Below are 22,234 nucleotides of genomic sequence, written 5' to 3'. Positions count from 1 at the left end.
AACACTTTTTTTTTTATAACCAATTTTAAAGCAGGATCCATGCTATAGAGGTGGGTGTGATGTAGAAATGTCATTTTGGCTCCTCCCCCCCCCCCCCCCCCAAAATAAAATTCTTCTGTCTAGAGACTCCATTGATTTTCTGTGACCTTAAGCATTAGTACAAGAAGGATTACGGGGGGATGCTGGAGAGGCACACACATGCATTAGCCCCCGGGCACTGGAGACCCTTGGTGCGCCACTGGGTGCGAGTCATATGGGGCCGCAAGCGATGGCAAAGAGGAGTGGAGATTTGGCGGGCCGCGAGCAGTGCCCAAACTGCTCTTGACCCAGAAAACCACACAGTCAGCGGGCTTGATTGAGAGTGAGGTAGGAGTTGGGGAGGGGGGGGCGCAAGGGAGAAGGCTCGCCTAGGGCGCCAAATCCCCTTGCACCGGCCCTGCCTGAATGCCAAATGAAATTTAGAAAGAGACTATAAGGTAAAACCGAAAGCTATGTAATATAGTGACCCAGTACCTTTCAACTTCGACAAGTAAGGAAGAAGCTGTCATCTTGTGGGCCTACTGACTGGACTCGAACAGTGGCCACGAAAACCTGTGTCCAGTGCGAGACCTCATTCTGTGAAAACCACTTCTGGAAACACAATGACGTGGTGGGCAGGAAGTGTTTGGCCCAGCAGGAGGTCCTTAATTATTACTGTACTGTAGTCAACTACAGCATCTGTTTCCTGCTCTGTGACTGAAAACTCGAGAACCACCAAGCTGATCTACTGCCTAAAGCCTGGGGGAAAAAAAAGAGTGAGTTTGCAAGACACTTCAAAACCTGAATTCCCAGTCTGAAAAGCATGAGCAAACGAAGGACCAAGAAGTGGTCAGTGAGAGAACTGCAGAGATTACAGCCAATGTCAAAGGTCTGTTTGCAGGCGCAGAGTCTGTGGTAGGGCTGCTGTGGAGCCCATCCTACAGCAATTCACGAAGAGGATGCCCAGAGGTGAGAGGGAGGCTGAGTCCCTGTAGAGAGTTTGTGGCCTGTACAGTGTGTTTTCATATTTGGGAGTTTGTGTGTGACAGACAGAGACAGCATTTGAGAGTGTGAGACAGCGTATGAGAATGAAGCCTAAGTGTGTGTATGGGAAAGGAAGGGAAGACAGGTGGAAAGAGAAGAAACAAAAAAAAAACCATCCTGTAAAAGGAATGGGGTGGAGGAATATGAAAAAAACATGGGCCCAATTGATCAGATGACAAAAGGTAAAAAAAAAATTGAATTTTTTAGTGGTTAGCCTGTGCTGTCTTTAAGAATGTGCATTACATATTTGTGGTGTTTCTTCAGTATTCCAGAGCCTGGTTTCTCAGGTTTTCCATTTCTTTTGTATGCATGGGTCTGTTTCTGATTTGTAGTCCCTTATTCTGTTAAGGATCTGTTTGTGTTCTGCACGTGTAACTGAAGTGCAATATTTCTGCTGGCATGTAGGTTGTTTTTTTTTTTCTTGTAGGGCTTTGTAGCAGTTCTGTTAACCCCAGTAGGTGGTGTATTAGTATTCTAGGGCATGGTATAATATTTGCATTGCTGCCGTGTCATGGATAAGGCTGCTGCTGTTTAAATCCTGAGATAGTGCTGGTATGGTATAATATGACAAGATTCTAGGTGTCTCTTTATTTTTGCAGGGGTTTACTTATCAAACTATTTGGCCGTGAAGGGTTTGTAGTTATTTAGGGGTGTGTGTGTGTGTATGCTGCTGCCAATGTTCCCTCTAAGGATTGGGTTATTGTGAGCATAAAATTGACCAGCTTTTTCCATCAAAGAAAGTAGTGCTGACAGGGTAATGAAACCAGAAATGTTTGCTCCATGAGCAAAATATTTTGCGCACAGCAACCTAATCCTTAGAGGGAACATTACTGCTGGAATTCCACCTATATGATGCTGCAGAGGTAATTGAAGGAGCAGACACCCCTTCATGATCTGTTTCAGGCAATGGAGATAGGTGTTCAGTGTCCCTTAATGCATCCTGATTAGGTAGTTATGAGACAGCTGGGGTAAATTCTGAAGCCCTTTTAAAATGCCACAGAGGACCTAAGTTCCAGAATGTCACATTGTGTGGTGGTGATGTGGAATTTGAGTAAAAAATACCTTTTTCTGGGTTCTTTAAAGGTCTCTATCTGATGGATTGACTTTACAGAGAAGCACAGAGGCTTTATAAGAAAAACACTTTATATTTTGTAGAGCATAGTAAGCATATTATTCTGAGTTGCTGTTCTCAAGTAGTGAATGTGCTGTTAGAATTTTTGTTTTGAACATCTTATAGTCAAAATATGGAGCAGGCTTTGTGCTGATTTTGAAGGATGGATTGTGAAATGTTGCATCAGACCTTGCAACTGACACCTAGCATGATAAAATTGATAACACCTAGTATGAATGAAAAATGGGCATCATTTAAATATTCAGATTTGGTTAAATGATTGGTAGCAGACCTTAAATTAGGTCTGTGATTGGACAAATTGTGTCAATAAGAATAATGATGTGATGTAAGAATGCTTGTCATCAGGGAATAAAGTATTGATTAGTTACATGCCCTGTTAATGAAATATATTAGTTATGAGCCCGGGGGGGGGGCTGAGGAGAGCGCAAGAATAGAGCAGCTATGCCATAGCCATGTAGAATTTTATCCCTAATAAATATAATGAAAGATGAAGTGTTGCATATCATATTTTTCTCTTCTAAGTAAAAGACAAAGTAACAATTGCTCAATGGAGATGTTTCCAACCAGGTCCTCCCACAGCTGAGATTAGGCTGGGAGGTTATTTTTTTGTTTTGATCATAAATCTTTTATATAAAACATTATCCCCATAATAAATATTCTGGAGGAAAAGTTGGAATGACAGCAGAGGTGCTGTGCTGTCCTGGACTCCTTGCAGAAGCAAGTGACAGACTATAACCTCTCACCAAAAACAATACATAGATGCTTGCTACATTTTGTGATGCCCATGTGAAAGGGAGACTCACCCTCCAGTCTAACAGTCTGATATACATGAACATGCTGGCATAGAAGGTCTGATCAGGAGTACCATAGTGTTTCCTCCTCTGCTACATCCCTACTTTGCCTCAGCCTAACAGTGGGCACCTCAGACAGTAGTGCAAGTAGGAGCAGCGCCCTATCTCCTAGTAATTCCTCCTCCATGTCAACAAGGCAAAACCATATTGCCTGTAAGGAATCATCTCTTCTGGCAAAACTATAGTGAAAGCAGCTGGGAAGAGACTCTCTGCCTACCCAAGTAAAGGAGATGCCAGGATAAATCTCTGACACACTATAATCACAAAGCCTATTGAGGATATGGATACAGATGTGCTGGCATATTGGGGATAAAGTGCAAGAGTGGCTTAGCGCTTTCTGTCTTGCTCACCAACTAGCAAGTGTCTTTTCTATGATGGGACATTGAGTTCTCATCACTCAAGGCTGTCTCAACAATTGATGGAAAAGCTAATGTTCCTGAAAATCAATCTACCTTTGCTTGGATATCCAGACTTGGCAAATAAGTGGAAAGATGAATGAAAGCAATTTTTGAAGGTCTTGTTGCTGCTCTGCTTGCCATGCCCCAAATATTACCACAGGGGCCTGACCTGAAATGCATTCACTGCTTCTGACTGCTAGGCCCCAAGTTTACCACTGCAGGGGCCCTGACCGCTCTGCACACACGTCTTCTGCCTGCTGGGTCTCAAATGCCACCACAGGGGCCATGACTGAAACGCAGCCACTGCTTCTGACTGCTAAGCTCTGAATTCCACCAAAGGGGCCTGACAGCACACACAGCATCAACCTATTATGCCCCAAACACCAGCACAGGGCATCCACTCCATCTGCCTGGCAAGTCCAGACACCATCACTGGGCCCGACAGCACACACTCCTCTTGCTTGCCACGCCACAAACACCACCACAGGGGCCTGCGTGAAATGCATCCGTTCCTTCTGACCACCACAGGCGTCTTGCTGCTTCTGTTCCGTCTTCCTGCCATGCCTTTTTGAATGAGCAAAGGACTTTAGGTGTGTTAATATTTGCTGTTAGTTTTTCGGATCTATTGAGATTTTATTTATTTATAATTTTTCTATGCTGACCTTCATGACACAGTCATATCAAATCGATTTACATGGTGTTTTGATGTTGAGATGTTTGATGTCCGCCCCCACCCCCCAAAAAAAAAAGTTATTTATTTTGAAAATACAAGTTTTTCCTCCCCTCTGCCTTTTTATAGGGGTTGTTCATTTTAATCCAAGCCTGCTTCTACCACCCTATTGGTTAGACCAGGATGTTTTTGTCCCTAGAGAAAAATGTGAAAAACCAAAAATATACATTTTTTTTTTCCTCCCATCATCCTTTTTGTACTAGCCCTCCATAATCCCACTCTGGTTCTCCCACTTAATGGGGTGTTTTGTCCATAAACATTCTCAGTCAGAATGAAGAAATAGAGGCAGAACAGAAGCCTTGCAGATTAGAGATCATTCCCAGGTTCTGAATGTGATAAACGCTCCCGACGGAAGAGAGGAGTAGAAACAGCAGCATATGAAAATCAAAAAAAGGGGAAGAGAAGACGGTTCATGGATAGGGTAGGGTAAACCAGAAATATAATTGTGTGCTGCGTTAGCATTTAATGTGGTTGCATAATTAAGACATGTTGGTAATTTGAAGGGGGTGAGTACATCTCATCATAATTAAGCAAATGGGTTGTAAATGTCCTTTTTTACAAATATAAATCTATTCAGACAAAACCCAACAGTGATCAGTTTTGAACAGTTGCTCAAAAATGAATTGATATTGAGCAGTTCAGTCCCCTGACACGGGACAGAGTTCTTCGCAAGGCTGCATCGGGAGGGACGAGTGAAAACTGAATAAGATTCAGGCTTGCTAAGCCATTTCCGGGCGCTCGTTGCGGCCCCCTCTTACAGTTTGAAGCCTTTTGGACTCCTTATGCTGACAATTGTTTCAAACCGCTGGTCAGAATTCTCTTTACATTAGTTATGTACTGTAAATCCTTCTTTTGAATTGGGGTATTGTCTACTTTGTTTATAAGCCATTTATTGGCATACCCTTAAAACATATGCTGTTCTTGTTGAATCGGAGAATACCTGATACTTAATCACTTTTCACTCGTCCCTCCCGATGCAGCCTTGCGAAGAACTCTGTCCCGTGTCAGGGGACTGAATTGTTAAATATCAATTCATTTTTTAGCAATTGTTCAAACTGTTCACGGTTGGGTTTGTTTGAATGGATTTATATTTGTAAGCGACATTCTCTGATTAAAAAGACATTTACAATCCATTTTCTTATTTATGATGAGATGTACTCACCCTCTTGAAATTACCAACATTTCTTAATTTATATGCAACCCATAACGCAGCGCACAATTTATATTTTTGATTTCCTCATCGGTGTGCACTCTGCACACCAGTCTGTCTGTTTGTAGGCTAGGGTTAAAACCTGCTTGTTAATAAAGCAAACCTCAAAAAATTAGCAGGAAAACCCCATTGATGATAAGCTAATTAGATATTCAGAATGTGACTCCACTTTCTTCGGAAAGCAAATGGCACCAGAAACCCAAAATGCTGCCCAGCAGCAAGATCAAGTTAAGGTAGAGAACGTTAAACAAGCAATGTTACAAAAATTTATGCTGATGAGATGATTCTTGTACTAAATCTGACACATGGTACTCTGTCACTTGCTTTTATTTCTAATGCTTTGTTCCCTTCAGCTCTTCTTCATACTACACATGGTGCCACTTTGAAACAGCCTTGGAGGATTCATATCAAACTTGCTGGTGCCCTCTTTTCAAGCCTTAGGGCAGTGGTTCTCAACCTTTCTAATGCCGTGACCCCGCAATACAGTTCCTCATGTTGCGGTGACCCCAAACCAAAAAATAATTTTGGTGGCTACTTCAAAACTGTAATTTTGCTACAGTTATGATTCGGAATGTAAATACCTGATATGCATTATGTATTCTCATTGCTACAAATCAAACATAATTTAAACATAGTGATTAATCACAAAAACAATATTTAATTATATGTTGAGAAATATTTATTACTAATTCCAATAAATAACTTTTCACCATGGCATAGCATGGGTTTAAATATAACAACAATTCCAAATAAATAACATTTCACCATGGCATAGCATGGGTTTAAATATAACAATAGTAATATAACAGTAAACAACAGTGCAATATTTTGCAACAGTATGCTGCCAAATTCAGTGAGATGGTTGTGGTTGCTTCTTGCTTACCAATTCAGAAATGATTACACACAAAGCACCTTACACTTACACAGTATTGTGTGTATGGTGTGTGTACTGTTTTTACATTATTAACCTTTTTTACACCAGCAGGCTGTCTTGCAGGCTCTCTTGGCTCTCCGCCTCTTGCCTCTCCGCCTCCTAGGCTTCTGTCCTCCGGCGCTTGCTGCGTCCGCCCACTGATGACGTCAGCAAGCGCCAGACACATGTAATGCGCTGCTATGGACTGTGGAGCATTCCCTCCGCTTCCCCCGCCCCTTAGGCCCCGGACGGATGATGCAATCACGTCTGCGCATGCGCGCAGGCATTCAGTTTGGAACGCGCATCCATAACAGCGTGCGTTCCAGCTGAATAGCGCTGCTGCAGACGGTAGCGCGACTTCTCAGCGGCTAAAGCCATCAGAAATATGTATTTTCCGATGGCTTTAGGCGACCCCTGTGTTTTGGTCGTTCGACCCCCGCCGGGGTCGCGACCCACAGGTTGAGAACCGCTGCCTTGGGTTCTTCCTGCTCTAGCTTTCCTCTTTCTTGATTATACTGAGGTGTTGTGTCCCCCACATCAGAATGAGAAAAGTCAAAGAATAGAAGTTTCTTCTCCCACCCCACCTGTTTTATGGTTCTTCATTTTCTTCTACGCCTCTGGTCCCAAGCTGGTTCTTCTACCCTGTTGATACAAGGATGGTTTATCCACAAATGACCTCAATCAGTAGGAAGAAATACAAGCAGAACAGAATACATAGAAGAAAGTAACCATTTACATGTTCTGAGTGTACAGAACATGTAAATGGTTCTGTACACTCAGGAAACAGTTTCTAAAAAGAGCAACTCTTACCACCTTCCAGGAAACTCACTCCAGCTTATTAGAGAAACCATTTATATGTCCTGCATGTAATAATAGGCTCCTTCAGACAACCTAATTCACCCAGCAGCTAAAACTTGCCATGCCCAGACTTTTATGCCTTGGGTTTTCCTGATACCGTGCCTTCCTGCCATATCACAGACCTTAAACCTTGGTGTTCTTGCTAGTCTTCAGGGCTGTTGTGCACCTGTCCTGTTTTTTTTTTATGGGTTTATGCCACGCTTTCTGCTGCATTATCCTTTATCAATCCCTTTTGGTTTTTCCTACTTTGTTCCCCCTTCATAGTTCCTTAGCACGCTGATGCCACTCTCGTGATGCTATCAAGGGTTCATTTCCGTATTACTGGTGCCCTCTTTTGGAGCCTTGGTGTGGTAGTGGTCCTCTTCTGCTCCTTTACTGCTCTCATGGTGCCTTGGAGAACTTCTGCCAATGCTGGTACCCCTATGCCACTTTGCCACAGTCTACATACCTTGGAGTTTTCACCCTTCTGATGATTTGTTTCCCACAAGTTTCATGAAAATTGATGATAAAAACACAAGTTAGAGCCCAAAGTAAGCTGCGGTACTTCCCCTATTGATGTTAATGGAAAACAAATTAACTAATGAAACAAATGTGGGTCCCAGCGAAATGAATGAACGAACCAAAGCACATTTTTCTTCTGCACATCCCTGGCTTCTTGTAGCTCATTTTCCCATTTATTTTGGAGTGGCGCTTCCTTTTCTTTCTCTCTCTCTCTTCTCCTGTTTCTAGTATCTTAACTCCAGTTTCTCTCCATCTTCAGTAACCATTTCTTTAACTCTGCCAGTCCAGCAGAGTTTGCAGCTGCTGGTGCATGTCCTCTGGCAGGGCCGTGCTTGACGGCCTTCCACTGCTGGCAAGGGCCATTCTTGGAAGACAAGCAGGATAGCAATCCTCACAAGGATGACGCCAGGTAGAGCCATGCACGGAACTTTGACAGCAAAGCCTCTAGAAGCTATGCAGCCCTAACCACTCTACTACAGGGCCCTCTAGTCTCATCTTTTCCACAGAACTGTAACCTGCAGGCTCATCTCTCTTATAGGTGCTGCAGTGAATTTTATGGAGCTTCAGGAACTGTTTCTTACAGGGCTCTGTGGGTTGCTTTTCACCCTCTACTCCTCTTCTAGGTAGGCTTTGTCTGGTTTTATGTTCCCTTATTTTTCTGTCGGCCACATGGTGCATGGGTTATGGTCTTCATGGGTGGCATCTGTGGGTAGGGGCTTTCCTCACCTCATAGTGGAGAGGGTGGTCTCTTCCTGCTTCAGTAGGCTTCCAACTCAATTGGAACTGACCTTCCTCAATTGGAACTGACCTGGAGATTGCCCCATCTACATTCTCCCATCACAGTGACAATACTTGGATAGGGGGATACAGACTAGGGGTTTCATCTGGAATCAGGTACTTGTGTACCTTGAGTCTGGCTACTAGGTATTGCAATTGCACACCGGTAGAGACATATTTCCTACTGCCTCTGCGACATCTCAGCAAAAGCCAGGCTTGGGAAGCAAGCAATCTCCTGCATGGCTAGGATAATCGTGGCAAATTCCATAACTCTGTCAGAGACAGGCTGCCTTCTATGCAGCCTTCCTGCCAGCAGGTGTCTTCAGTGAGCCTCACTCATAGCTGCCCTAGCCACCTCCTCACTGATCACTCACACATCAGCTCCAGCGCTACTTAACACAGCATTTCCATTTCTTTTGTGCCTCTTCATGGAGTCTCCTCGGTTCCTTGACACGACTGTCCTTGTCTCAGCCTCCTGTCTTGCCTTGTGGCCTACCTTGGCCCTTGCTGTGTGGCATTCCAGGCCTACCTGCTGTGCTCTGTGCCTTCAGGACTTCTAGGTTCACCTAGCCAGCCACCTTGTTTATTAGGGCCTGTTAAAGTTTTGTCCTTGTATGCTATCCCAGGCCTTGTCCTAGTCTTCTAGCCCAGCCTGCCCTTGTTCCCAGTCCTGGTCTCCAGCTCCCAGCTTGTGATGCTTTCCACCTCTAGAAATGCTCTTACATTCGGCCAGTCAAGTTCTGCATAAGTCCTGCCAGCCACAGGAGCTCAAGGGCTCAGCCTGTGGGGAAGGTGGCTGGTACAGGCAGAAGACCCAGTCTGTCCCTACTGCTGGAGAAAATCCCAACCCTGCCTGCCTGACCCGTGACACAAGTGGAGCTGTTTCTGATTTTTCTTACTGTATGCATGGCGACATACTCCTGTTTTTTTTTTTTCTAGGAGAAATCAATAGGGAAAATAGAACTACATCTCCAAACATGCAGTGGGGCAAAACCACAACTGTCTCAGCCTGTTGCTCTTGAGATACATATTTATAACATCAAACAATGTTAAACATGCAATAATGAGAAATATATATATATATTTCAAAACAGAAAACATGAAATAACAGGATTAAAAAATCTTCAGCTCTCCGTACCTGAAATCTTTTGACTTAGTCATCCAGTTTGTTGAGGAAAGGCAGAAGGGGGTGGCCCATACAAACTTTATCTTCTCTCCCCCCCGACACATCACACACACTTGCTCGCTCATACTCACATATATGCTGTCGCATACGCTGTCATACAGGCACTCATGCACATATCTGTAAGGAGAGCTGGCGATTTTTTTTTTTAAATCCCATTTTACATTTTTAGATGTTTGGGAAATAGAAAAAATGTGTGTGAATTTTTCTCATTATTGCATGTTTGTCAGCTGTTTAACATATTGTTTGATGTTTTGTGGTGCATGATTATTTATTTTTTCCCCATTGTTGCACTGCATAACACAGTTGGACTTGTGGTTTCCAAACAGGCCCGGCACGACCGGGTGTGCAGACCGTGCAATTGCACGGAGCGGCACATCCGGGGAGGTGGCGGCGGCAGCGGACTGAGAGAGCACAGATGACGATGACCGGGCGGGGGGGAATGGTGGCCAAAGAAACAGAGGGCTGCCCGTGCCGCCGTGGGGGGAGGCGGCACGGGGACTCTTATGTACAGGGAGGTGCAGAAGCTAGCGCCGACCCCCATTTCCAAAGCATGTGTGTGAGCAAGAGGACTATTTAAGCCAATGAGTGAGTGACAGAGAAAGCGTGAGAGCCAGTGAACATGTGTGAGAGAATATAAGGGAGTTTTTGTGAGAATGAACATGTGTGTATATGAGAGAGGAGAAAGTTTAAGCATGCCTCCCATCCCTGACTAATCAATAACAATCTCAGGGTGACTGGAATCCATAGTTCCCAGGGAACTTTCTTTAGCCTTAGTTTTAATTATTGGATGTTATTTGAGGTCTTCTGTTTTGAAATATTTCATTGATGTTTGAGAAATTTAAAAAAAAACCTTATTTTTAATTATGGGATCATCTGGAGTATGGTTTTACTATTTTGATTGACATTTTATATTTCTTGACTTTGACATTTAATGAGGAATGGTGTTTCTGTTTTTCCATTCTTGCACTACATACGGAGTCTGGCTTGTTAGTCTGCATGTTTCTATTTATACTTTATTATCTCTTTATTCTGTCTGGGGTGAGGGTTTGTGTTCTGCAGATGTGACTGAGGTGAGGTATTTTGCTAGCATATAGCTTCTGTGTAGGGGTCTATAGCAGCTAGCTTTGTTCTCTTTTCCTAATTGGTGTGTTAGGACCTGGTGTAAATCTTGCAGTGTTGCCAGCAAGTCTGAGTGAGACACGTGCACCCACTTTCTTGTTTGTGTGGGTGTGTCTGAGAGAGAGTGTGTGTCAGTCTGAATATGCCAATAAAGCTTCTGCATTCTAAAATGTTTGTGCAACTGAGCATGTGTGTCTGACACTGGCGGGCAGCGTGGGTGTCTCATTATTTCCAACTTGTTCAAGAACTGATTGGCTGACTAGACTAGGAATGTTGGATATCTTTCTGTATACACACACCTACCTACCTTCCTACAAAATCTCTTATAGAGATTTAAGCAGACTTGTAGGAGGTCCAACCAATTTGCATGGTTGGAGTGGGGTTCTGTTTGCTCACCTCTGTTCTAGATTGTACTCTGCTTCTTAGTTATTTAGGAAAAGTGTGAAGTTTATTTTGGGTCCATTATGTCATGTTCCAAGTTTGATTTGGTGTGTGTATTCACCCTGTTATGTATAGGCTGCAAGGAAGGTGCACGAGGGAATCAGATACCCTGTGGGCTAGTTTTGAAAAAATCCCCTGGGCTGATATTTTCCTGCAGCCCTCCCCTGTTTGCCAGATTCTCTTCTAGCAATTAACGATGTTAAAGTTTTCATAAACAGCTGAAGACTTGACTATTTCAGGCAGCTTTTTTGTGGTTATGCTATATTATGCTTTACCGTTTGACTTGTATTTTACTGTTCATTTTATTTAACTTTTAATTTTGTCTTGTTTACTGTTTAAAATTTTAATCTGCTTAGCAATGTATCTCATAATATGCAGAATATAAATATTTGTAATGTAGTCACCCTATGCAGAGCTTTGCCATTAGGTTGCTCTGATTAACCATTTTTATATGCATATCCTCTGTTTCCCAGCATGCCATATACATACTATTTCAGCTCATTAATGGTCATACATACTAGATGTTAAATTTGGTGCACCCTTTACTCCTGGGGGAATTCTGTGCAAACAAAATTTAAAATTCTGCAAACTTTATATTGGTGAAAATAACACAATTTACATGACACTCTTTAAGTAATTACAATTTAAATTTAATACAGAAAAAAGTTATTACTTAAAAATGCAGAATTTCAAATATTTTGAGCAGAATTTCCCTAGAAATTCAGTGTCCCTTCCACTCGCTCTCCCTACTCCCCTGGCCACTTTGCCCTCTCAGGTCTCAACTCCTCCACCTGCCAGTATCTCTCCCCTCCACCTCTAGGCTCAACCCCTTCCACTCTATCGCCAGTCCCAGAGTTTGACCCCGTTCTCAGTACTGCCCCTCACACAGGCTCCCTCTGTCTGTCCCTCCCTCTCTCACACACACAGGCTCCCTCTCTCTAGTTCACATACACACACCCTCATACAGGCTCCTTCACTCTCACTCACACACACACACACACACCCATCATACAGGGCCCTCTCTCTTGCATACACACCCACACAAGCTCTCTTTCTCTCACACAGGCTACCTATGTCTCTCTCTCATGCACCCCTTCACACAGGCTAGCACCCTCACATATACTCATCCCCTTTTCATACACACCAGCTCCCAGTCTCTCACATACATACACACTCCTTCACAATCTCCTCATATAGGCTCCCTCTCTCTAAATCCCACACTCCCCTCCCCTCTCTCACCAGGGCCTTTATCTTCACTGCAAGTGGAGCACACTTCATTTGTGGCGCATGGGGGCCTTCCATTTTCACCACAAACGGTGCGCCCGGGACTTCATCTTCGCTGCGAATGGAGCACGTCCTGCGGCACACGCGGGACGCGCTCCATTCACGACATGCTGGGGTCTCCTCTGCTATTTTCTGCACAGAATTTGGCAATTCTACTCTCTGCAGTAGCACAGAATTCCCCCAGGACTAACCCGTGTACAGGAAATGTGTAAACTTTTCTGTAGATGGGAGTCTCTTCATGTCTTCTACTTGTGACGACAAATCTATCTACCTTCCTTAACTTTTGCATCAACGAGTCATATTGTCTGTGTATGTGGTTGAAGTAAGATTTGTTGCCTGATGTATTGCTTGGAAGTGGGAGAGAGAATCTGTGCCTGGGAAAGCAAAGGTGGATTCCATGCGCATGTAAGTACAGATGTCTGGTCTGGCTGAATTGTTAGGGGGGGGGGGTGAGAAGGCCCAGAAAATCCTACAAGGTGTAGGGCAATTGAGTTGGCAATAACTCATGTTGCCGTTTCCACTTGCTACGAGAAGCCAGTGGGCCAAAAAAAGACAATGACAATTGAATTTGGCATGTTAAATGGCAGGTGTAAAAGCGTTTGTGTGTGCTTTCGTTATAAAATAGGAAAGAATGCACAAAGATCCAGAGTATGCCCCCAAATACCCCCACCTTGTTTGCGCATACTTTTGCCTATGTTAAATCACTTGTATGCACGTACATCAAACGTACATGTGTACAAAATGTTCTTATGCATGAAAAACCCTCCTTAGATTGGGAGCCCTCTGGGGATAGGGAAAAAGTACCTGAATGTAATTCAGATAAGTGTTTCATTTTTGTTCCTCGTTCTTGCCCTCTGTGCAGTACTCGTGGAATAGAGGTTTCTCCTTCTGTGTTTGGTGAGCAGGCAGCATAGGTCCCTTCAAACGTTTAATAACCTGTTTTTTTGTCCTTTGGGTGCAGGCAATTCATGGTTCCTCTAAAGTGCTTCATTTCTTTACCCGAAGGAAAAAATTTTTAGCTGCAAGTTTAATAAATTTCACACCACAACATGTCTCAATGAGGCTGGCCTGGGTCTTACAGAATATGAGCGAGGTAAGCATTCTGTGTTTGTTTTCCTGGTTTCATCTTTGTGGTAATCTTTCTGTTTTTGGGGAGAGGGAAGAGCGCGAGAGACCTGACGGCTTTCTTCTCCTTGGGGGGTGTCTTCTCATTTGTGACCTGCCTTAATGAAATTTCATTCTGAATTACACCACGTGGAGTTCCCCCGATGTTGTTAGGCTGCGTGCTTTTCTACCATATCTTACATAAATCTCCAGTCCTCCAAAGCATTCTCTCACACCTTCCTTCCTCTGGAGGGAAAAAAACTCATTTTACAATTAATATCTTCCCCCCCAGACAGAACAAGACTTGAGTGGATGGGTCAAGTAGTCCAGCTGGACCCAATAAGAAACTAATTCAAAATTATTCCAGTCCCTTGGATGGCCCAGTGCTCTGAAGTCTAAGACAGGTTTACAAATAATGGTATAGTGAGGGGGGGGGGGTGTGAGAACCATGTTTCAATGGAAAATCTGTCTGGTCTATTCCAACAATCTGCCACCATTCTCCTCACAGCCATAAATGCAGCTATGATCAGTGTAATGAAGTAGCTGTTATATATTTGATTTTATTTTTAATGTACATGGGTGCAACTACTGGCATTTTGCTTTGTATTTGGCCCAGCGGTTTTCTCCTGCTCAGTTGAAATTGACCTCTTTCTGGTCATTGTGCCATGAGCTTTCATTCCCAACTACCTGGGGATTCCACCCTCATTTTATATCCCCTCCCAGCTTAGTTAGCCCCACTCATTCATTCATAGCTACGGGTGGACTCAAGTCTGGAATCCTGCAATTATACACTCTAAATCCGGGCACTAGTTAGCGCCTCGAACAAAGTTGTAAGAGTTATTTACAAGAAAAAAAAATCCAATATATAATTTCATAGCGTGTAGCCAGATGGACTCAGGCCCAATGGGTTTATGCTCCCCTGCTAGCAGATGGAGTCAGGTTTCAAAGCTGATGTCACCCTAAATACACCCTTGCAGTGACCTCAGCCCTTCAGTATTTCTCAGTCTCCAGCAGATATAGGCATGCTTTCCCTATGGGGATCGCTGTACCTTTTGGAAGAAGAAATTCTACTTTTAAATTGGAAAAAAGGTTTAGCCCCACTTTCTTTCAGTGATAGCTAAAGGTCCCTCCCCCAATTGAGAACTCTTGGTGATTTCCGAGATCCTTCAGAGGTGTGCCTTGGTCCGGTAGCCGGTTCCCGGTATGGCCTTTGCTGCTGAAGCAGCTGGAAGGCAGTGGGCACAGGAAGCCAAGCACAGTGGTGACAGTCAAAGCCCTCTCCCCCCACAGCCAGAGACAGTACGTAGCCAGTAAGCACTGAGCCCAGGTAAGTAGTAAAAAAAAAAAGAGAGAGAAAAGGATTTCCTTCTGATTCAGAGACATTGGAGGGTTTTCGGTAAGATTTCCGGTCTCCTTGCTCGGCATACTATACAGACAACATTCCCGATCCCTTTGGGGTAAGGGGAAATGGGCTTCTGAGCAAGTTGAGCGGCTTGGTAGGCACACCACGTGGTAGGCCACTGCGGCCCCATCTTGCACACGTTTTTGTGCCTATATTGCCTACCATGGAACTTCAGTACGCGCAGTGTGTTTTGGCTCTGTGCATAACATCGCGCGCGTACATACGCGCACAACTTACTAGGCGGAGAATACAAGTAAAATCGGGCGCACAGGCTGTGCTTGCGCCTCGCTGCGGCTCGTGTAGGTGCCTGAAATCTGTGCACGTAAAATTTTAAGTGTGAGCCATCTGAACAATCCAGTTACCATTGCCAATGGCTCCAGCAGCAAAGAAACATAAGCACCTTTTTCTCTGCGCTGCTTGTCATATTAAGGCTCCACAGTCTGACCCGGATTCTTGCTTGTGTCAGCACTGTGGGGAAGCCCAGGGAGAGTTGGCCTCTCTGGACTTTGCTAAGCCCAGAACCTCCCATTCAGAGGATGGGTCTGCTGAAAGTACCCCGGATCTGAGTAACCCCTGGACTGTCATCCATGGGGGAGAAAAATTTAGCAGCACCTACCCCAGTACTTCCTGGGCTAGGCATGGTCCCGGCCACCTTCTCTTTGGAATTCTTTCAAGACCTTTAAGCCTTCGTATAGGCACAGTCTGCTACCTCGCTTGCCCCTGTCCGGACGGAACCTCAGCCAGTAAGCCCTCCCTCTGAGTCCTATCGGCAGACTTTGAGGCATGCCTCGCCTTACCAAGGGTATCGCTGGCAGGGACCAGGATCGCATGGACAAAGAAGAGGATCCAGATTCCTTGCAAGATGGGGAAATCCCCTCCTGGTTTAGAACCATATCAGACCATGTTATGGTTTTTCCATAGAGACAAATTGCCGGCACTGGTTTCCCAGACCCTGAAGATGCTTGGGAGTTCCTGGGGTGGACTCTGACAAAACCAAAGAAGAATCCCATTCTGATTTCTCTACAGAAAGCCTCTTGCTACTTTGCAGTACTGGAAGCCATCCAGGAGTTGATTGACCTGGAATGGGATGTGTCAGAAACATCTTTTAAAGGTAGACAAGCAGCTAGAGAAAGTTTGCGTTTCCCTAAAGTGGATGCGCTGGTCTGTGCTGCTTGTAAGCAAACTATCGCAGTGGAAGGAGGAGCGGCCTTAAAGGATGCATGCGATAGGCGAATGGAGTCCATCCTGAAACACGCCTTTGATGCAATTTCAGTGATCTTAAAGATTGCTTCTTGTGCCCTGGTAGCTCGTTCATGCCTGCTTCTCTCTCAGAAGGTGGATGACTTGGGGGTGAATTCCAGTGCAGTTATGGATCCTGCTGCCGCCTTTTTAGCTGACACAGGCTTGGACCTAGTTTGTACCTCGGCCAGAGGAGTGGCCTCAGTGGTGGCAGCCAGAATTCAGCCACAACTGCAGAATTGGTCAGCAGACACAACCTCCAAGGCAGATCTCACAAAGATGCCCTTTAAAGGATCACTCCTCTTCGGAAGCGAATTGGAAAAGCTGGCCAGTAAATGTGGCGAATATACAGTACCCCTGCTACCAGAAAAGAGAAAGCAGTTGGTGTCCCTTGCCCATGAGGGGATCGATTCAGGGGCTCCCAACGCTTTTGCCCCTACAGAAACATTTCAAAGGTCTCTATCCTTTCTGAGTCTGCAGAGAGGGTCAGGTTCAAGTTTGTCCCGAACCCCCAATGAAGCTTTGCCAACCCACTGTCAGAATGAGGAAATAGGGGGTCGACTGTCCCTCTTCTACCAGTGGTAGGTCAAGATCACTTCAGACAAATGGGTACTGGAGGTCATACGAGAAGGATATGCGGTGGAATTTCGCAGCACTTCTCTGGCCATATTCATATCATCTCCTTGCCACTCGTAGCACAAGCAGCAAACTGTAGATTACCCTGTTAAGGGTCCCCAGGATGAGGGCTATAATCCCAGTACCTGCACCCCTGCAAAATACAGGGCGTTATTCCATGTATTTCATTGTAACCAAGAAGGAAGGTTCCTTTTGCCCCATCCTGGACCTCAAGAGCATCAACTGACATCTGCGAGTGATTCATTTCCACATGGAAACCCTACGCTCCCGTAATAATGGCTGTACAATTGGGAGAGTTCTTAACCTCCCTGGACCTATCAGAGGACCTATCCGAGGCCTACCTACATATTCCAGTCCAGCAAGAACATAGTTTCCTGTGCTTTGCTGTACTGGATCACCATTATCAGTTCTGGGCACTGCCCTTTGGTCTTGCCACTGCCCCCAGAACATTTTCCAAGATTATGGTGGTCATAGCGGCAGCGTTGAGAAAAGAGGGAATCCTGGTGCACCCATACTTGGACGACAGGTTGATCCGGGCAAAGTCCATGGAAGAGAGTCTCCGGGTGACCACCTAGCTTCAGGAACTTGGTTGGATCGTAAACCTGGACAAAAAGTCCCAAGTCCTTGGAATATCTGGGAGTCCAGTTTGACACCAAGCAGGGTAAGGTCTTCCTCCCAACCATGTGGATAAGAAAGTTGATGTCCCAAGTGTGTCAGTTGATGAACATTATATGTCTGGTGTGGAGCTATCTTCAAGTCCTCTGTTTAATGGCAGCAACCCTGGAAGTAGTACCATGGGTAAGAGCACACATGCAATCTCTTAAAACATTCCCTGCTGTCACATTGGAACCCACTGTCTCAAGACTATTCGATTTTGCTTCCACTTACCGATGGAAGTATGCTCTTGGCTCCAGTGGTGGCTGCAGGAAACTCATCTGGGAAGGGGTTGTACCCCTTTCTCTCTGAACTGACTGGTCCTCATGACAGACTGGAGCTCACTGTCAGGAACTGACGGCCCAGGGGTATTGGACCGAGAAAGGAGGACCTCTGAACATAAACCACCTGGAAGCCCAGGCAGTCATATTGGCGTGTCTACAATTCAACCACATACTCTAGGGTCAAGCGGTCCATGTAATGTCGGTCAATGCAACAAAGGTAGCCTACATCAACCGCCAGGGTGGAACCAAAAGCCAGCAAGTATCACAGGAGATAGATCTCCTCTATAGAATGGGTGGAAATACATCTACGGATGATCTCAGCCTTTCACATCGCAAGAACAGTCAACGTTTGGGCAGACTTTCTAACCAGGAAGAATCTGGATCCAGGAGAAGTGAGTGTTGTCAATCAGTCTTTCAACTGGTAGTAGATTGCTGGTGTCTCCCATCCATTGACCTGTTGGCCACATCTCACAATGTGAAGGTTCCTATATTCTTCAGTCGCAGAAGATATCAGTTGACCCTGAGGATCGAAGTTCTCGATCAGACCTGGGCAGAAGAGGAGCTGCTATACGCTCTCTTCCATGGCCCCTGCAGGGCAGAGTCATTTGCAGAATTGAGCGCCACAGGGGATTAGACCTATTAGTAGCTCCAGATTGGCCCAGGCGCCCGTGGTATGCAGACATGCGGAGACTCCTGGTGGAGGCACACAACCCCCCCCCCCCCCCCCCCAATGCCTCCCACTGCACAGTAATCTGCTACAGCAGCGACCGGTCCTTCACGAGGATCCAACTCTATTCTGTCTTACAGTCTGGCCGTTGAGATGAGAGAGCTTGCCTGATGAAGTGAGGATATTTGGCGGCAGTAATTGCCACCTTACTCCGCACGCGGACGTTCTCTACGTCTCTAGCATATGTGTGGGTCTGGAGAGTATTTGAGACCTGGTGCAAGGAACACAGTATTTCCCCTCGGACAGTCAAAATCCCACTAATTTTGGAAGCTTTGCAGGATGGCTTGAATAAACGTTTGACCCTTAACTCCTTGAAGATCCAGGTGGCAGCTCTCTCCTGTTCCAGGGGTGAGGTGAGCGGAATCCGCCTGTCAGCTCATCCGGACATGACCCTTTTTCTGAAAGGGTGAAGCACCTCTGGCCACCCCTACGATGGCCAGTTCCCTTGTGGAATCTTAATCTACTATTGGAGTTTTTGGCAGGGCTCTCCTTTCAGCTGCTGCTCAGTCTTTTCTTGCGTTTTATTAACCTTGAAAAAGGTGTTCCTGGTGGCTATATGCCCAGCATGTCTCATTTGTGAATTATAGGCATTGTTGTGTCAGGAGCCATTCTTCCGGATGACTCCAGGAGCTTTACAGCTTCGTACCATTCCATCCTTCTTGCCCAAGGTAGTCTCGTAGTTTCATTTGAATCTGTCCATTTTATTGCCATCTGTAGATAAGCACAAAGACGCGGAAGAATACCGCCTCCTTCGTCATTTGAATGTCAATAGGCTTTTGGTGTGGTATCTGGAAGTTTCAGAACTGGTCCGAAAGATGGACCACCTGTTTGTCCTTCATGGTGGAAGGAAGCAGGGCAAACCAGCTTTGCGGGCTATCATAGCTCATTGGATTAAGGAGGTGGTCACAGGAGCCTATGCAGAGGCAGGAAAGCTATTACCCCTTTCAGGTTAAAGCTCATTCCACTAGGGCTCAAGTAATCTCATGGGTGGAAGCTAGACTGCTGTCTCCCGTCGACATCTGCTGAGTGGCGACGTGGTTCTCCTTGCACATCTTCTCCAGGTTCCATCGCCTGGATGAACAGGCCCGTGGAAGACTCAGCCTTTGCAAGGGTGATATTAACCAGACCACGGGCAGTCTCCCACCCCGATTGGGAGTAGCTTTTGTACATCCCATTGGTCCTGAGTCCATTTGGCTACACATTAGGAAAACCTGATAAGTTCATTTTCTTTAGTGTAACAGATGGACCCTGCATCCTGCCCATGGCTGCCCAAGAATGGTGCCAAGGATTCACCCGTGGAGTGGATATCTATTCCAAGAAATTATTGCTAAACCATCATCCAGTCCCTAGATTAGGACATCTATAATCTTACTGGGGTTCGGTGTTTAGTTGGGTACAGTTATGTTGTTCGTTTTTAATCTTTTTTTATAGTATGTTCACAGTGGTTTTTGAAGAGAATATTGAAAGGCTGAGATCACTGCAGGGGTATATCTAGGGTGACGTCAGCTTTGAAACCTGACTTCATCTCCATCTGCTGGCAGGGAAGCATGACCCCATTGGCCCTGAGTCCATCTGTGTACATTAAGGAAAACAAAATTATCAGGTAAGTAATTTCTCCATCAATTTAAGCAGCTTAAGGGCATACCCCACACTCACTAGGGGGGCAGAACTATTAATCTAGCTGCTCATACAATTCAGTAATTAATTCTCTACTCAGGGACGGAGAACAGTGCCTCTGCAGCATCCTGGCTGACCCAGGCATTTCCCCACAATTCAGCCTCCAGGCTAGCCACTGTTGTTTGATGCAATGTGGCCTAGGTGCTACCCTTGTGAAAACCCCCAGGTTTCTGTTGCTTCATATTAGAAGAGGATTTCGTGGGAAATATTTGATTCATAACTGGGCAAATAAATTGAGAATTTGATGGGCAGTTTCAGAAAAAAAAAAAACCTGCATATATTTTGGCTGGGAAAAAGTACTCTCAGATAACGCAGTCGCAAATCTCTGTGATTAGTATTTTCCAGGGGCAGTAATCAAAGAAAAACTACCCGCATAGTTTTTGCTTTGCTTATTGAGGCTAGGGTTGCCAACTGGCTCCAGTTTTTCAGGACAGGTTGATCCAGTCCTGGTTTTACCCCATTGCATGCTGGGACTTATTCTGATTCCCTATTGCATTCATTAAGAAAAGCAAGACTATAGAAGTTCCCTCATGCAGGGGAGTAAAGCCAGGACTGGATCAACCTGTCCTGAAAATCTGGAGCCATTTGGCAGCCCTAATTGATACACATCCTGTGGGCAAAGGTGCCTGTGGATTTTGCATCAGTGCCAGCAGTTTTGAATATTGTCCTCCTAAGCAGGCAATAGTACTTACTATGGTGTCCGGTCTGATGTGCGTATGTACAGGGACCTCAAAGTGCTGTGCAGCATTGCCGTGTGAGTGTTTGACACTGACACTGGACTGCAGTACACAGCCCGTAGATGTCTCTTCATGTCATTCTGCCCGTGTCCTGTGATAGATCTCTCACACTGAGTCGTTTTTTCACCAGGTACGGCAGGCTGCTGAAGGAGGAAGTTGTTGCTTTGGAACAGTTGACACTTGGTTATTATATAAGCTCACGGAAGGTAAATGCAGCAAAGCCAGTTTGGTAATGGACTCTGTAACTGTACTAGTCTATGAACAATTTTTTGAAATTAGTACTTATCATATTAGAGTGAATTTGTTGCTCAGAATATATTTAGTTAATCTGCTACATACAAGTTTCTTTTTATTTAAAAAAAAAAAAAAAAAAAAAGTAGATATTTGCATTGTCCCAATACCTATATCGCAGAAATAGATATTAAATTTTTTTTTGTTTAAATCTTTTTATTAAATTTCCAACCTTAGAAACATACAAAACAAGGAGTACTACATGACTCCATACATTAAACAATACAGCACATGTATGAGTGCCGCTGCATTCCATACTCGTGCCACTCTTCCCCCACCTCTCTCTGTTATTGAACTCAGTATTGTGAGAAATAGATATCTTCAAAAAAAGCTGCTAAGACCCTAACTATGTCAATTAATGAATTAATATCGCAAAAACTGGTGAAATGTGATGAAAATATAAACACGATATGAAAAAAATCACATATATTCAACGTGAGCTTATCAGAAAAAGGTTCACCCTCATATATGAGCCACTGTACATTTACACTGAAACAGTGTTTTAACTCTTGTGCACTTATTTCAAATGTGCTCGCTCAATTGTGTTAATGGGGTAACCTTTTTTCTTATGTTGGAATATGCCACTTTTTTAGGCAAAAGAATGTTTTTGGTTTTGGTTTTTTTTTTTCAAAAAAGATTTTTTTTGGAAAGGCTGTTTTCTATGTGTATAAAGACCAATAATAAGGTTTAGAAAATTGACTCCAATCTAGTGAGAAATTATCAATGGAATAGAAAACTTATCTTTACCAAAGAACTGGTCTAGAGCAAAAAGCTCGTCAGCTTTGCTCTGCTGAATGCCCAACACCGCTGGTGTGTTGAGAGTTTCTTCTTTAGGGGCTTTAGACAATATTCAGAGTCAAAACGCAGATTTCTGTATTATTTTTGAAAAAAAAACGTTCTGATAAGCTCAAGTTAATGAATTAAGTCATTCAAAATCTGACTCTGAGCCTTATGTGACAATAGAAGGGTGCCATATGTCCAGTATCACTTTCTTCTGTCTGGGATGCACGACCTTTGCTCT

The 22,234-nt window shown here is 44.5% G+C and overlaps 1 protein-coding gene across 1 annotated transcript in view; it reads left to right on the top strand.

Annotated features, from left to right (window-relative positions):
• GK5 (glycerol kinase 5) overlaps positions 1-22,234 on the top strand; it is a 105,556-nt gene that overhangs the window by 33,743 nt on the left and 49,579 nt on the right. The window contains exons 5-6 of the mRNA XM_029616488.1: positions 13,424-13,555; positions 21,053-21,128. Of these exons, the coding sequence (XP_029472348.1) occupies positions 13,424-13,555; positions 21,053-21,128 (208 nt within the window). The remainder of the gene's footprint in view (positions 1-13,423; positions 13,556-21,052; positions 21,129-22,234) is intronic.

This window comes from Rhinatrema bivittatum, chromosome 9, assembly GCF_901001135.1.
Source record: "Rhinatrema bivittatum chromosome 9, aRhiBiv1.1, whole genome shotgun sequence".
In the NCBI taxonomy this organism is placed as follows: Eukaryota; Metazoa; Chordata; class Amphibia; order Gymnophiona; family Rhinatrematidae; genus Rhinatrema; species Rhinatrema bivittatum.
The sequence above is the reverse complement of the archived record's forward strand: the minus strand, read 5'-3'. Positions and strand labels throughout refer to the sequence as shown.